The sequence below is a fragment of the Nesoenas mayeri genome (genome assembly GCF_963082525.1).
Source record: "Nesoenas mayeri genome assembly, chromosome: Z".
NCBI classification, from domain to species: domain Eukaryota; kingdom Metazoa; phylum Chordata; class Aves; order Columbiformes; family Columbidae; genus Nesoenas; species Nesoenas mayeri.
In genome coordinates, this window is record NC_137542.1 from 74,907,403 (window position 1) to 74,924,717 (window position 17,315).

Consider the following 17,315-nt stretch of genomic DNA (forward strand, 5'->3'; position numbering starts at 1 on the left):
AGCCATTTTAGGTCAGCGATGCCCCAACGGACAAGTTCTGTCAGTAACTGGGGCATCAGCACAATGGGCCACTGTGTCTCCTGCAGGGACAGGGACAAGCCCCTTCGTCCTCCTGCAGCCAGTGCCATCCTCTGCTTTGGGCACGACTTGACGTATGTTTCCCATACATGCTGCAGCCAGCGGTGTCATCGCAAGCTGCGGTGCAGAGGGATGTATGGAGGGGAGCGCAGGGCTGTGGCCATGTTGTGTGTGTGAATGTGTGCCGTTGCACGCCCGTTTACATGCATGTGTGTGCATGTACGTGTGCTTCTGCAGCTGCACGTGTGCACAGGACTGCAGAGTACGCGGTGTGTGCTTGTGCATGTGTGCATGAGTGTGCCTGAGCATGTGTGCATGTTTGTGCGTGTGTGCCAGTGCCCGTGTGCACAAGTGCCTATATGTGTCTGTATGCATGTAAGCATCTATGTGTGAAATGCACGTATGCACATGCATGTGCTTGCTTGTGCACGTGTGTGTGTCTGCTTGTGCCTATGTGCACATATGCCAGTGCCCATGTATGTGCACCCTAGCCTGTGTGTGCATATACATTTGTATGCATATATGTGTGCAGTGCACGTGTGCATGTGTCTGCTTGTACGTGTGTGTGCTTGTGCATGTATACACATGTATGCACCCACTTGTGCACGTGTGTGCATATGCAGTCATATGCACACGCATGCCTGTGTCTACGTGTGCGCTAATGGGCATACTTGCCTGTGTCTGCTTGCGTACGTGCATGTGTTCACAGAGAACGTGTGAGCACATGGCTCTGCATGCAGGTAGCCATATGTGTGAGCACGTGCATGCGTCTGCTTGTGCACGTGTGTGCATCTGCTTCTGTATGCACATGTGCGCATCTACGCATGCAGTGCATGTGTGCACGTGTGTCTGCTTGTACACATGCGTGTGTCTGCTTGTGCACGTGTGTGCATATGCATCTGTATGAATATGTGTGCTAGACATGCAGTGTGCATCTACGCATGCAGTGCATGTGTGCACGTGCCTGTGTCTATGTGCCTGTGTCTGCTTCTTCACGTGCATGTGTCTGCTTGTGCATGTGTGCATTTGTGCACGTGTGCACGTGCTTCCATACTCACGGGTGTCTGTGCATGCGGTGCATGTGTGCAGTGCATGTGTGCACACGCATGTGTCCACATCTGCGCACGTGCACATGTGAGCATATGGCTCTGCATGCAGGCAGCCATCTGTGTGTGCATGTGCATGCGTCTGCTTGTGCACGTGTGTGCATATGCTTCTGTATGCATATGTGCGCATCTACGCATGCAGTGCATGTGTGCGCATGCGTCTGCTTGTACATGTGCATCTGTCCGCTCGTGCACACACATTTGTTCGCTCATGCATGTGTGTGCATATGCTTCCGTATGCATGTGTGCATCTGTGCATGCAGTGCATGTGTGCATGTGCCTGTGTCTATGTGCCTGTGTCTGCTTCTGCACACGCCTGTGTCTGCTTGTGCATGTGCCCGCTTGTGCGTGTGCGCTCATGCTTCTGTACTTACGCGTGTCTTTGTGCATGCGTGCAGTGCGTGTGTGCAGTGCGTGTGTCCACATCTGCACACGTGTGAGCATATGGCTCTGCATGCAGGTAGACATCTCCTTGTGCACGTGTGTGCATATGCTTATGTGTGCATCTATGCATGCAGTGCGTGTGTGCACGTGCGTGCGTCCGCTTGTGCATGTGTGTGCACACACTTCTGTATGCGCGGGTGTCTGTGTCTAGGCGTGCAGCGTGCACGTGTGCACATGCGCGTGTCCACATCTGCACACGTGAACACCCGCTCGTGCACGTGCGGGCCGCCGCGTGCCCGCGCGCAGACGCGCACCCGCGCGTGCACACACACATACACCTCCCTCCTCGCCCCCCCCGCCCCCCCCCCCCGCACCGGCGCGCGCCCGGGTTGCACGCCCGCATCGCAGCAGCGCGCGCACACGCGTGTGCACACGCACGCACGCGCGGCGCGCGTACACTTAGCGGTAGACCCCGCCCCCCTCTCCCCTCCCCGCCTTTCCCTTTTAGCCCCTCATTGGTCGGCACGTCCCTCGGCGGGGCGGGGCCAGCGGCGGGGGGGCGTGTCCTCCCGGCGGCCGGCGCGCTGCCATTGGCGGCGGGCGCCTTTGTGTGCCGGCGGAGCGGAGCGGAGCGCGGCGGCCGCCACTCGCCGTCGCGTCGGAGGGGCCGGCGGGAGCGGGCCCGGGGCCGCGCCGCCGACTCCGCCGCTCCACAAAAGGCCGCAGCATGGTCCTGGTGCACGTCGGTTACCTGGTGCTGCCCGTCTTCGGCTCCGTGCGCAACAGAGGTACCGCGCCGGGGCCGCGGGTTCGCGTCCCGGGGCCGCTCCGCGCAGCAGGGCGGGATGGCGGAGAGGGGCGGGTTGTGTGTATATCGAGGAGGGCGCGTACGTCCGGCTCGGCCCGGGCTCCGGGACCCCGGCAGGATGGGGGTGCTGCCCACCCCGTGCCATGGGCGCCAGCCGCCCCGCTCCGCGGGCGCGCAGCGCTCCGCACCCCCCAACCCCCTCCCAAACCGCCCCATCCCCAGCAGTGCCCGGGGTGGGGGTTCCCCACCTCCCCCCAGCTCCCACCTGCACCTCCAGTCTGTCCCTCGGTAGCTCCATTTTCCTTTTCTTATATATATATAATTTATTTTTTTCTAAATTTTATTTTATTTTTTAATTTAACTCCCCCCCCACTCCCCCACCCCCGTCTCGCCGTGTAGCCTATAGCCACCAGGCCATCTCAGCGTAGCTGTAGACGATAACAGCCATTTTTGTACCTTCATCCTGTTTAGCTGAGTACATTGCACTGTAAATTCCTGTTAAGTGGATTCGTTTTGCTGTGGTCGTCGGGTCTCCTGGGTGGGAAGTGGAGAGGGGGGGGCGGGCTTTGGGAGGGGCCGAACGCCCCCAAATTGCGGCCGAAACCCCCCTAAAATATATATATAAAACATTGGGGAGAGGGAAGTGTGGCGGTTTGCCTTAATTCGAAGAAAAATACAAATTGGGCATCGTGGGTGCCCGTCCAGCCCCACCGTCCCTATCAGCCACAAGTGTCCCGTCCCAATAATGTCCCAATAACGCGGCTCCAATGTGGCGAATAACCCCTTTCCCCACCCTCCGGAAAAATAATAATTAAAAAAAAAACGATTATGAAAAGAGACGACTGGCAAAATGTTTTTCCATTAAACAGGGATAACATTTTTTTCTGCTGTGCTAAATTACTTCCTGTTCTTATTTTGTGGGTAATTTTTCTGTATCGAATATCCTTTGGTTGTGTATCTTCACCTTTTTCTTGTACTAAAACTAAAGCATGGTCTGTATTTTTTTACATTACCTAGTTTCTGATGTAAATCTCTCTGTAGAGACATACCCTGCTGAAATGTAATGTGCTGTAGCCTATACATCTGCTCAGTGTACGCTGCTTTTGTTCTGTTGCCCTTCCATAGCATGGTGGGCCTTGCCTTTTTGTATTGTGTGCATGATGACATTGTTACACACGATTCCACTAATACTAATATACGATCTCTCAATAAAGAAACTAGTTTTCCTATATTAACCTAGTGTGCTTTTTCTATTGCTGTTTTCCCATTTATTGTCGTATCCTGCTGTTTAGATTTTTTCCTTGCTTTCCCCCCATCGTGAGGTTTGAGTGGATTTTTTTCCCGTAGTGCAGATATGGGGGCTTTTTTATACATATTTTTTATTTATTTATTTTTATTCCTATCCCATATCTACCCCCCAGCATTATTCTGTGTGTACATATTCCCCTGGCGCACAGTCCATATTACCCTTGTGCTGATGCAGGATTCCGCTTTACCGCAGAATAGCCGAAAGAAAGGCGCACAAACCCAAAGCCCTCATTATTAACCCAAAAAAAAAGGATAGGTGCCTGATGAAGGCTCTGCTTGTTTCATCCCGGTTACAACATTACACATTCCTTACCGGACTGATAACCAAAACCAGAGGGACAACCTCCGGATGGATGGATGGATGGGGGGAGCAATTTATTTTTAAACTCCCAATTAACAGGAGGTAAACGAACCTGGGGGAAAAAAAAAGTCGCTCTAATTTATTAGCTGTGTATTTAAACGTGTATATAAATATATGTATATATATATACGTGAGCGCCCTGCCCACCATCTGCTCGGCGAGAGGTTGCGGTGCCGTGGTCCCGCGGCGCCTGGCACGATATAAATATCTTTGCCAGACCCCTTCAAGGCAGGGCTCGTTAAACAAAAAAACACCCCAGCTGCTAATGTTGTAACTACATTCTCCTGCTTTAAAGCCTCCGGGCCCCACCGTCTTCTGAATAATTCGATTTTGGTCAAAAAGAGCGAAGAGCGGGGTTGGGAGAAAAGTCACCGGGGAGCTGAAAATATTGGAAGCGGGGAGGGGTGGGAAACCAAATTGTGGTCAGCGAGAGTGATTTTTGCTGCGAAGCGATAACAATACGAGTCGCTCATCGCCGTGCCAGGCCTCCTTTCTCAGGTCTGCGAAATAAATGATCCTGTAAAACCTTTGTAAAACCTTCCCTTTTTGGCTTGGATGCCACGGGGATCTGAGGGAAGTCAGGGCTCCCCAGAGCAGGGGCCGGGGCTGGGTTGGGGGGGAACATCTTGTTTTAATCGCATTTCCGCAGAAAGGTGGGGAGGCGCAGGGTTGGTTATTTGCCTTTTGGTGAGAGGAAGGGAAATTCAGCAGGTCGGTGGCCACCGCTAAAACCCCGAGAGGAGCCGCTTGCAAGACAAAAACCCAAAGCAAGTGTCTCTGCCTTACCCCAGCATCCCTCGGAGAGACGCCCCATCCCGCCAGGCCGTGCCTTTCCACCTCCCTCCTCGCTTTACCCTGAGTTTTTATTTAATCCCCCCGCCCTGCCCCAACATTTATTTATTATTTCCTTCTCCATATTTCCTTATTTTTTACCGTGTATCTCGACGCCTGTTCGGCCATCCCGTCCCCCCATTGCAGACACCAGCGGGTTGCCCCCGCTTTGTTCCCCCCTTTGGATGTGGTTGTTTTCTGTGGCCCTTTGTTCTCGCTCCATCCTCGCCCCGGGCCGGCGCTGAGCTCCCTGCGTGACACATGTCCCCGTATGCCACACATGTCCCCGTACGCATCCCGAGGAGGGAGGCTGTGCTTCTCGCTTGCATGAAGGGAGACGTGCATGCCTGTTGGGGGCTGGTCCATTTTCCAATGTGACTTTTAATTTTATTTTTATTTCAATTATTTTATTTTTGACTTTAAAATTTTTTTTCCTCTTTTTATTTTTTTTTTTATTTTTTAAATTCAACCCCCCCCCCAGTGCGTGAAACGATGAAATTTGGGTTATGACGTGGGAAAAAAATTGTAATCCCCTCCTCTACCTTCCCGCCCCTCACCCCAAAACGGATAAACCCAATCCCCTCCAAAACATACACCTGCTGGCAGCTGCCCCTTTGTTGGGGTTTGCAGCGAGCACAAAAAACCCCAGATCTCCTGCAAATTAGCGCTGATAACAGAGCGAAACTGTTCGGTCAATGTGCTCCGAGGATACTTCGATAATCTAATCCTACAGAAAACTGCTGGGGTAACGGCAGCTGGTACTTAAGCAATTTATCATCCGCATCATATTTTGACCTGTCTCGTTAGAAACGTGTTTCTTACGAGAGGAAACATTTTCCACCCCCCCACTCTCCACCTCCCAGCCTTGTTAGTCAGTAACTACCAGGCCTTTCATAGCTCATAATCCATCAAGTGCATCCACAGCGTAATGACTTAATTCCTTTGACACTCCGAGTCTCGAAAAGCCACCCGGTACGGAGAAAATAATCTGTTTTTATTTGATTTTAGTGTCGCGGGCTGAGGAAACCTGAACCTTGTCATGTGCCGGTGGTGCTGCGGTGGGTGTGGAGGCACGTGCGGTGATTTCTGCAGAGCCCCGACATCCCCCCAGCACCAACTGGTGTTAAACACCTTCTTCCAATAACTGGGGGACTGATAATCCCAAATGTGGAGAAAATGGGCTCCGACATCCATTTATATAGGGGTTGCGTAGAGGTCTTGCACACATTTAGTGATGCCAAATGGGAGCTGGACCCATCCGTGCCACACGTGGGGTTTGGGGTGGCGTCAACCATTGCTTTTAAGAAAAAGGTAAACAAGTAGCAGGTCACATATTGCTCGTATTGGGAATCATCAGCAAAGTCTAACGAAAGCTGAGCTGGATTTACTGTGCGGATCCGGCCCCATGGAAGTGTGTTGTTTAAGAACTGGTGAGTCGCTGCCCAAGCGAGGGAGCAAATGTGGCTGTGAAGATGGAGTGAGGAGATCTGGGGGTCCTTTGCCACAAAACTTGGGGGCTGCCGTGTGGACAAGGCGATGGGGACAGGGTGGGGACACAGTTTGGCGTTGCTCGGTGTGTCCTGGACAGAGTGGGATGACAAAATGGGGATGGGGGGATCCGTAGGCGCCGGGGTGCTGCTCTAACCGGCCTCAGTCCTCGCTGAGCCGAGTCCTCCACCATGAACCACCCGGACAGGCTGTCCTAGAGTAAGTCTGGGCTTCGCTTTTTGTTGTTGTCATCTTAAACCCTGCTGGGAATTCGGTTAGCTGGGAGGGGAGGGTGAAGCGCTGCGGGAGATCCCAAATCTGCAGGAGAAACCCCCTACCCTGCTGGGTGCCACAGGGAGCACGTGTGACATCCAGGACCGACCAGACACAAGATGTCCGCGGCTGCTGGAGGTGCAGGGGTGGAAGGAGAGGGGATGGTGGCTCTCCTGGGGATCCCGTGGGACATGACATTGGGTAGTGGGAGCATGGGTATCCCCTCCAGCCCCTTTACTTGCTGGTTTAAACCCAAACTGTGTGGTTGTAACTGGAAGGTCCTTATCTCTAGAGATGTTCAAAAAGGGACATGTGATGCATCAGACCAGCAGAGAAGAGCCTTTCCCTCCTGCCTTAACCTGAGAACACTTGTTTTGGAAGCATTAAATAAATGTGCCAGAAATCCGAGGGAAGACTTTACAGAAGGTCTTATCCTACATCAAGATCATCATCAATGCCCATAACCTCCAAGACCAGACTTGGTTTTGCAGGTGGGAGAGGTGTGATGGCTGTTGGGCACCTCACAGTGTTTGGGTGTTTCTACATAAACATGCAGCTCCTGGAGCTGGGCAATAGAATGAGGCTTTTAAGTTGAAGGGTAGAGTTAAATTCTGATTAAAGCAGAGCTTCAAATTGCTGCTGGTGGCAATGTTGGTGCTCAAAACTCAGCTACAGCATTCAGGAGGTTTTCCAGCCCATGTGTTGGTTTGGGAAGGAGAAGGGCGGTGTGTGGCTGTGCGCGGGGACCTCAGGTGGGCAGCGAGAGTGAGGATAAAACCCAATGCAGAAAATCATCATTTTCTCCCTCTTTTGGTTCAATTTGTGGAGATGGAGCGCAGTGCCCATGACCATCTCCATGCAGGACCCCGCAAGAGACTTCCTCATTTAATCCTCCCTTTATCATGCCTTACCCCTAAACCTCCTTAGGAACAAACTCAAGTATTCTGGGAGTGATTAGATTCTCCCTTTAAAATCCACTTTTGCTTAACCCTTTCTGCTCCTCCTCTGCTCCGTTTTTGCAGTCTCCTGGGACCTTTTCTCACCCATTTTCCTGCCTGCTGGTCCTTTATATTTCCCAGCCCCAGCTGGGTCGGGCTGGCTGGCACTGCTATGGTGGATCCCTCTTGGTAAGTGTCCTTAACCACTTCTTGTTTTCTCTCCCTCCCTTTAAAGGCTGTTAAATGTGCCTGCAGAAAGCTCCAAGTGTATGGGTCGTAGATCTTTGGGTGAAGGTCATTGTTTTGGTTTGAGTGAATAAGCCCAGCGGGGTCAGGAGCAAAGCGGATGCTGGAAGCAGTGAAGATGCAGGTTTTGGGGAGATGCAATGATGGGCAGCTGGGTACCTGTGGACTGGGACCCTTTGAACTGAGGACTTACCTGTGGGGAGATGTTCGGATGATGGTTTCAGTAGCTCAGAGAAGGATCTGGGTGTCTCCATCTCTCACACTGTGTCCCTGTGCTCCTTGTGGGGGTTACTGCCCGAGCTGGAGGTGACACCCTGAGGTGTGGGTGACCACTAGTGATCATCTGTTTAGCGCTCAGGTGATGCTGTGGAGATGTTACCGTGTGTCACTCCTCTACCTCCTTCTCCAAATGGTACAAGGAGCAGATGTTCCCCTAAATGAGGAGAAAGCCAGGCCATGGGTACCTTCTGGGACTTCTTTGCAGGTATCTTCAGCAGGAACTGGACAGCCCGGCAGGCCACCTGTCCAAGCACTCAACACTGGGGTTGAGTTAGGAGCTGCTCCAAAAACCTATTCTTGTCTTCTCCAGGCTCAGGAGGGTTTCTAAGATACGTTCAGAAACACAGACCCTTGGGCACCCGCCATGGTGTGGCTACTCCCCACTCTGGGCTCCTCCACTGGACGGTGGGATTGGGAAATGTCCCCATACCAAACGTACCTTCCCCATTGGTGCTTTGTGTTGTGTTTCTGGGCTTTCTCATTCTCCTGGTGACATCTGACTCTTCCTTCAGTCACGCTGCTGGCTCAGGGTCCTGATACAGCCAAAGGGATCTCGGTTGTTTTGGAAGCTGTGAGCGCATCAGGTGGCACCACTCATGAGTACTTGCCCCACCAACCTATTTCCATGATGTATCTGCTTGAAAACCGAGCATCTACAGGCAAAAAGAAGCTTTCTTCTCTTCTTTTCATAGCAGAGGAGGCGCCTGTTCTTACACAGTCCTGCAGCATTAGGTAGGATCTCATTTATCTTTGCTCCTTGGGACATCTGTCCAGTCCATCCAGGGCTGATCATCATCAGCTGGTGGGAGCTGAGGCTTAAATTGACTCTCCCATGAACCCCAAACCTCCGTGAGGAGCAGCTTGAGTCAGAAATAAGCTGTGGGTCCATGCTGAAGCTTCCTGGACATGGGGTCAAACACCAAGCTGGAAAGGTCTGAACTCGTTTGTATGAGAATAAATCCAAAATACGTCCTCAGAGTTGCTTGGCACTTGTAGTGGGATGAATAAGGTGAGAATCTAGTTCAAGGTGGGCTTTTTCAAATTAAAAAAACAGCAAACTGACCACAGTCTAAAGTATTTTCTTTCATCATATTTTCAGTCCTGCTATGGCATTTTCTGGCAAATTTGAGCAGCTTTTTTTTAAATCTCAGCATCTGAAGGTATTAGGGCTGCTAAATGCTTCAGGAGACGTGTCCATCAAGCCTGGTAGCTTCCACGTCCTCCAGGTGGAAAATACCACATCTCCGATGTTCCTGGCAGGAAAAGAGCTGTAAATCTCATGCAGATTACCGCACTTCTTGTTGTGGTTTGTTAAATCCACATTTCTCTTTCTCGTAGCCTGGATTTTAATATTAATATCTTTAATTTCATTTATAAAATCACTTATCAGCTTTCATTAGTCATCCCGTTAATGATCCCAGGCAAGAAATTTGTCATTTGACGTCAAAAGGCAGATTAAGGGACTTCTAGAGCCTTGGGAAACTGCTTCATGCTGCACCGGAATTATGGTGGTTGGCATACGAGGCTAATGCTATGTATAATTTGCATCTGCTGCTCAGGGGATGAGTGATCATTTTATATATTTAACAGAAAACAAGAGCATTTCTTAATCGTGAATGGTATTACATTTCCTGCAAACTCTGCGGTATTATGAATCACGGGGACATAAACATTTTGTTGCTGGCATGCCTGGTTTTGCATTACCACAGTGGTAAACCCTGGAGGGTCGGATCCTGACAGTTCTCCTCCTCCTTGGGGGGTTTTACTGCATGAGCCGCTAATTGGAATTAAGAAGATCCCTCAACACTAGAAGCTGGAATGGATGGGGAGTGGATTAAGCTTTGCTTGGCCAACATTGAGCGTTTTTGGTCTCTGCTCTTCATGGTTGGAGGTGAGGGTGTTGGTAGGGTTTGTAGATGGGAATCTGAGGTGTGAGAATGGTGGAAAAAAACATACACGATGTTTGCTCAAAACATCTGGAAAACAGCGGGGTCAGATTGGAAACAAATGAGATGTAGCATCCACAGCCACCGGTCCATTCAGGTTCGGGGTGTTTTAGATGTTATGAGCAGCCAACACGTTGGAAGACGCCTTATCTCGTCCAGCTGTTATTTGTGATATCCCACAAATCTCTAGGGGCTGAGATAAGGAATGAAGAGGCTTTCTGCACAGAGATAGCGTGATGTGAGGGGGATTGGGTTTACAAGACCTTTTTTTTTTTTAATAGCAAATGCCTCTGTTGCATGCAACCCTATAAAAAGATCCCCTCCAATGCTGCCCACCTGCAAAGCCCATCAGCAGCCCCAAAGTCCCTCCCTGGGGCAGGTCTTCCTTGGAGATCAGTGTTCTGCAAACAGCTCTTCATGAGGCTGAACAGAGACAATTTTTTCCACCATATACCAAAACCACTTACTGAGCTGTTTTGGCTCAGCTCTTGTTGGCCTGAGTGGGAAATGTCCATATGAACCTGAGATAATGGTTGTATTGTGTGTCAAGTGAAGCTCTCAGGAGTCTGGTGGCAGCAACAAACCTGGCTGGGGGCTGCGGATCTGCACCGTCGGGCATTTTGAATACTGGAATTGTGTGAATCTGGACTGGGTGGGAGACGACAGGTGGGTGAATCTGGGCGCTGCATCACCAGGAGCGTGGGCAGCAGGTCAGGGAGGTGACTCTGCCCCTCTGCCCCGCTCTGGTGAGACCCCCCTGCAGTGCTGGGCCAGCTCTGGGTGCTCAGCACAGGACACACATGGACCTACTGGAGAGGGGCCAGAGGAGCCACAGGAATGATGCGAGGCTGGAACAGCTCTGCTGGGGGACAGGCTGAGAGAGCTGGGGTGTTCAGCTGGAGAAGAGAAGCTTGGGGAGACCTTATTGCACCTTTCCGGACTTAAAAGGGGCCTGTGAGAAAGATGGGGACAGACTTTTGAGCAGGGCCTGTTGTGACAGGACAAGGGGTGATGGGTTTAAACTAAAGGAGGGAGATTCAGGCTGGACATGAGGAAGAAATTGTTGTCCCTGAGGGTGGTGAGAGCCTGTCCCAGGTTGGCCAGAGAGGTGGTGGCTGAACCATCCCTGGAGACATCCCAGGCCAGGCTGGACGGGGCTCTGAGCAACCTGAGCTGGTGAAGATGTCCCTGCTCATGGCAGGGGGGGGCACTGGGGGAGCTGGGAACGTCCCTTCCAAGCCAAACCATGCATGGTGGGCAGGAGGCAGCCAAGGTTTGGGGGGATGTGGGGAGATGGAGCCTCTCAAGGTCCCATCTCAAGGTTGAAGACTGACCCACAGCCCAGGGAGTGAAATACCTTCCTACTCTTACCAAAGCAGCAGCAAAACTCACTGTCCACCCTTAATTTGTTGTTCTGCTCTCTGTCTAATTCCTTCCTGTATTAAATTAACACCTGGTGGCTGAACTCTTGTCTCTGATGTTGATCCTTGAAGCTATGGGCTGAAAAAAACAGCAACTCGTTTGGAATTGGAGGAATATTGCAGAGGAATTGGGTCCTGGAGTGAGGGATGTTGGGTCCCAACCAGGGGATGGGCTGGTGGGTGCTGGACCAGCAGCTCAGCCAGTGTCACTCCTACTGACCTGAGTCTCTGGGGACTGGAGCTACATGAAAACAGAGATATCTGGTTTTGATCATGGTGATTATTTTCCAATTCACTGGTTGAAAATTTATTTTCCTGCTTTGTTATTGTCTTTGAGTTTTTCAGCAAAATGAGAGGTGGAGGGAGAAAAGGCTTTTAAATGGCTCATTTGGAGTGAAATGAAATAGGCCACAACCCCAGAAGTGAAATGCTATCTTATGGCAGAAATTAAACAGCATTAACTGGATGCAGGGAATAACACCAATTCATCATAATCTTTCAGTTGGGTTTTTTGTACAGAAATGTTTTGCCTGGATGCTATATTTTTTCATTTTTTTAATATATCCAAGAGATGTACTTGATGTTTTGTACTCATTTGAAAAACATGCAGTGGTCAGGAACAGACTGCCCCAGTCCTTCACGTTCTTGTACTGTGAAACCACGTTGTGGCATTAGTGTGTGCAGGATTTGGGTTTATTTAACCAACAGAAAGTGCTTTAATGCCTGGGATGAACCTTGGAGAAGCAAACGCTCTGTTCCCAGTGCAGGAGGTTGCAAAATGCAGTTGGACCCTTACAGAACACGGGAGGTCACGTCAGCTCCTGCCCCTCTTTCCTTCTCACCTCCACTGGGTGGCTTTCCAGGCTTGCAAGGACCAGGGGTGGTTTCCAAAATGAAAATGAGAGCTGAGGTATCAAAAGAGATGTGCAGCCACTGCTTTGCTTCTCACTGGGTTGATGTACCTGAGTTGCTTCAGCCTGCAGGGACAAATCACACCTCCTCCATGGCCCCGTTTGATCTGAGCAGGAAAGTCTGTCTGACGTGTGTGATCACAAACCTGCCGGTGGGGTGTTTTTCCAAAGCAGAGCATGGGACAACCCTGGAGATAAGGACATATCGTCTTGCCCTGGGTCATCTGCAAGGAGGGAGATGCCAGATCCAGGTGGCATGTGATGCTCCTTCTGTAGGGTGCAGGGGTGTCCTTGGCAAAGAAAATATTACCAGGAGGCAGCTGTAAGCTTAGAGAAATAGGGCATGGACCAAGGGGAAGGGAGGCAAGGTAAACCTCCTGGTCCTTTGAACAATTACTCCTATGAGTTGAGGTGCTGTTAGGGAAGCTGAAGTATGTTTGGTGTCCAGTGTTACTCTGCTCTTCCTGTAACAAGCAATTTTATGCTCCTTTGACAAAAATCAAGGGCCAGATGACAGCAATGTCCGGGAGGCTCATACTAGGTTTTAGGATACGTTTCCCCGGCTCGTGCATTCATCCAGACTGTGTGTGACCAGCTGTGCTGAACCCCTGTCCTTCTCCTAGGATTCCTTGTCCCCAGCCCCTCGCCTCTCACTCGACATTTTTCTCTTCGAAACTAAGCAATGAAAGGAGTTTAATTTTCCTCCTGGGCTGACCTGGATGCTGGCAGACACAGGCTGAGACCCATCCTCTGGATTTCTGCAGGGACACGTTTGGTGCTCTTCAGCACATGCATTACAAGGCTGGATATATGCCAGACGAGAAGTCCTCCTGGCCAGCCCTGCTGCTGGTGTTACCATCACTTGTTTTCTCCACATTCACCTCTCTCAGTTTCCACTGCACTTTTAAATACCTACCATGTTTTCTTCCCTGTGGATGTGATGGGTTTTTCTGAATTTACCCTTCCTTGCATTCATTCCCCAGTCACCAGAGTCTTCCTCAGGACTGGTGCTGGCTCCGGGGCTCAAACCTGCTGGAAACACTTGAGGTGCACTAGCACACTGGTCTGGTGTGTCTTGGTGGAGGGGAGGGCAAGGCACTGCTGTCCATGGGATAGTGTGACCAGAAGACAGAGGACCTCCTTGGGAGCTCTGCAGGAGCTGAAGGGATGAGGAGGCTGAAGAACAAGCACTGTCCTGTGGCCGCTGCACTGGGAGATGGCCGTGGATGATGCTGTAATCTCTGGTGTTGGGAATCATGGAATCATGGAATGTCCTGTGTTGGAAGGGACTCACAAGGATCATCGAGTCCAACTTCTGTCCCTGCACAGGACACCGCACACTTCACACTGTGTGTCCGAGGACATTGTCCAGTCTCTTCTTGAACACTGTTGGTCTTTGGGCTGTGACACCTCCCTGGGGAGCCTGTTCCAGTGTCCAGCACCCTCTGGGTGAAGAACCTTTTCCTAATGTCCAACCTGAACCTCCTCTGGCACATCTTCCTTCCAGTCCCTCAGGTTCTGTCTTTGGTCACTAAAGAGAAGAGTTTGGCCCCTGCTCCTCTTCCTCCCCTTGTGATGAAGCCGTAAGCGCGATGAGGTCTCCTCTTACTCTCTTCTTCTCCAGGCTGAATAAACCAAGTGACTTCAGCCACTCCTCAGATGGCTTCCTCTCCAAACCTTTCACCAACTTCGTAGCCTCTTCTGGACACTCTCCCATAGCTTAATATCTTTTTTATATTGTGGCACCCAGAACTGCGCACAGTGCTCCAGTGAATGCAGTGATGGGAAGGTCTACCTCATAACTAGAGTGCTGGCTTTAAAGCGTGGTCCACGTTGGTCCCTTGGCTGGGGGAAAGTAGCATCATGGTGCGGTGCTGAGTGGGCAGTAGATACATATATCTCACCTGGCTTCACTTCCAGAACACATTGCTTTTAGAGAGTGGGTTGCTCTGATGGTTACTTTGCAGGAAACCACCCATGCAAAAGTGCAGCTGCTCTTTCATCCCATTGAACTGGGAGCTCTGGTGACTCTTCTCTCCCCCACCTACTGTTTTTGGTGCACTGGCACAACTGCTCACAGCTTTCTGGCCCCGCGATGGGAAACGGGGAGGCAGCAAGGACCCCTTCCCAACGCCTCACAATCCAAATGGGAAACGGGGGGGACAGACGTGCTTTTCAGAAACACAACTCACCGGCAGCATTTCTTGCGGGGAGGTGACATCCAGGCCAGCACACAGTATCACACAGTATCACAGTATGTTTGGGATTGGAAGGGACCTCAAAAGATCATCCAGTCCAATCCCCCTGCTGGAGCAGGAACGCCCAGGTGAGGTCGCACAGGAACATGTCCAGGCGGGTTGGAATGTCTGCAGAGAAGGAGACTCCACAACCCCCTGGGCAGCCTGTTCCAGGCTCTGCCACCCTCACTGAGAAGAAGTTTCTTCTCAAATTTAAGTGGAACCTCTTGTATTCCAGCTTGATCCCATTACCCCTTGTCCTATCATTGTTTGCCACCGAGAAGAGCCTGGCTCCATCCTCATGGCACTCACCCTTTATATATTTATAAACATCAATAAGGTCACCCCTCAGTCTCCTCTTCTCCAAACTAAAGAGACCCAGCTCCCTCAGCCTTTCCTCATAAGGGAGGTGCTCCACTCCCTTAATCATCTTTGTTGCCCTTTGTTGCCCTAGCACAAGAACCAAAGAGGTGCTGGGACCCACCTGAAAGCCAGGGCTGAGTGAGAGGGTGATGAAAGGGAGGAGGGAAGTACCAGGGCACCCAGCAACTAACCCCTCTTGGAGGTGCCACCTCTGCAAAGGACTTTCGGGAGTCCTCTTTGAAAGCAGCCTGTTGGAGGTAAGTTCAGTGAGCGCGTGTGTGTGTACAGAGTTGGCACCGTGCCCCCGAGCCAAAAAACTCCTCTCCAGACTGTGAATAGACCCAGCTCCAAGTTTGCTCCTAGTGATGCCGTGACGCACGCACTTTCGCATCATGCCAGGGAGGTGGAGCTTTGAGAAAGCCAATAAATATAATGAGGCTTTGTGATTAAAAAAAAAAAAAAAATAGAAGAAAGACATAAAAGCCCAGAACATAACAGTAACATGAAAATGCAACGTGTTTGCCAAGGTTCAGACACCAAAAAGCCGGTGAAAAGGTACTTCTCGATGCCTGCCATGAGTGGTCTGCTCCCCATGTCTCCTGGGGTTTGGGGTTGGCTGTGGCACAGTCCTTAAGCTGCAGAAGTTCTTCCTCTGTGTGTTCACCTGCATACCACCTCCCATGGTGAGAAAGGTGGCTTCCACCTCTGGTGTCCTGCTCTCTCCAAAGAGGAGGGCTTAACATTCTTGGCAAATTTTCATCTGTGGGAGAGGTTTTAGCTGAGCTCTGGTATGGAAGTGCTGGGTGATCGTAGAATCAGAGAATGGCTTGGGTTGGAAGGGACCTTCAAAGGTCACTTAGTCCAAACACCCTGCCATGAGCAGGGACATCTTCACCCAGATCAGGTTGATGGTGGAGGAGGGAGGGCAGCGCTGAGCAGGGAGCCTGGGATACTCTCAGGGTGGTGGGTGATGGACCAGAAAGTCAAGAAAAAGCAGCATCACACCAAGAGATCCCACACCACAGGCTGGGGATGCTCGTCAGTGCAGCTTGGTGCTGGTTAGGAGAGCTGTGGGTCCCCACTGCACCCAAGCTGGGCAGGGGCTGGGGTTTGCCATTGACTGATTTCCTTAATATTTAAGAGAAAACGAGAACTTTGTCAAGCAAGCGGAGCTGCTCTGAAGGGCCGGGCGCTTTGGTTGAATAAGCCACCACTTGTAACTGAGAAAATGTGACATTCAGGAGTGTGTTGACTCTGCCCAAGCTGCATCTGTGATACCAGGGAACTTCTGTATTTAAAACTACAAGCAGGATAATGCTAGTGGGGCTCTATGCTGCTGTGCTGCTACCCTGAAACACTGAGAGCAGAAATTCATATACTTCATTAGAGCAGAAGAGTAAATGTCCTGAACCTTGGGGGTCCCAGGATGAAGTCTGCCATCCGTACAGCTTTTGTTGCTTCTCCAAAAACCAAAAATGATCCCACTGCAAAACGTCAGAAATCAAGATTTGCCCATTCACCTTTCTGTGTGAGGGTATTCAGGGCCCGGGCAATGCCTTCAGGCATCTCTTTGGGGCTGGATCTCTGCCGATCTGCCAAATCTTGGATGAGAACTAAGCCAGCCTGCACCTCCTAATGGGGCTTGGTTTGATTTGCTGGGTCAAAATGCTGCTTCAGAATGGAGGGACAGGATTAGATGCTTTGTACTTTACCTTTCTCAAAAGCACAAGAGAAATTTTAGGAATGCAGGGTGCAGCTCGGCTGGTGTTCTAGAGGCACCAGGCTCTAATTGAAATCACTGAGAAGTTCTGATCCCAACTTTAATTCCTTTTTGTTTGTAACTGGGATCTCTGAGGAGTCAGATTTTGTGGCTTGAGCAGGTATATATGTATTTTTCTTTTCCCCTCAGAACTGTGTTGAATCTGAAATATACTATTGCAGTTCTTGCTTTCGTCTCTTCTAATGATTATCTGCCAGAACTACTGACCAATGGACCTTACACGGGTCAGTGTTTTTCATGCTGTATTATTTCAACTGAGGCAGAAGTCTTCTCCTGGATTCAGCGGTTAGTGCTGTGAAAAATCTCGTAATCTCTTTCTGCTTTCTCTAAAGGTTTGGTTACACTGTGAACCGACAATATAAATGGAAAATGCACACCTAGGATGATTTTCATTCCAGTCTTTTTGTGAAGTGTGCGCTCCCCGTGATGCAAAAGTGCTGTGCGCTGCATCACTCTTTGCACGTGTGTGCATTTACAAACACAACCCTTGCAAGGGTAGAGGAGACTTTTCCACATTGTTGGTGCTTTCAGAGCTATAATGTGGAGGCACATACTCA

The 17,315-nt window shown here is 50.7% G+C and overlaps 1 protein-coding gene across 1 annotated transcript in view; it reads left to right on the forward strand.

Annotated features, from left to right (window-relative positions):
- Positions 1-2,295: 2,295 nt before the first annotated feature.
- The window catches only part of ARK2C (arkadia (RNF111) C-terminal like ring finger ubiquitin ligase 2C), a gene marked incomplete at both ends in the record, with an annotated part of 47,898 nt that continues 32,878 nt past the window's right edge, over positions 2,296-17,315 (forward strand). The window contains one exon of the mRNA XM_080363030.1: positions 2,296-2,356. Within this exon, the coding sequence (XP_080219156.1) occupies positions 2,296-2,356 (61 nt within the window). The remainder of the gene's footprint in view (positions 2,357-17,315) is intronic.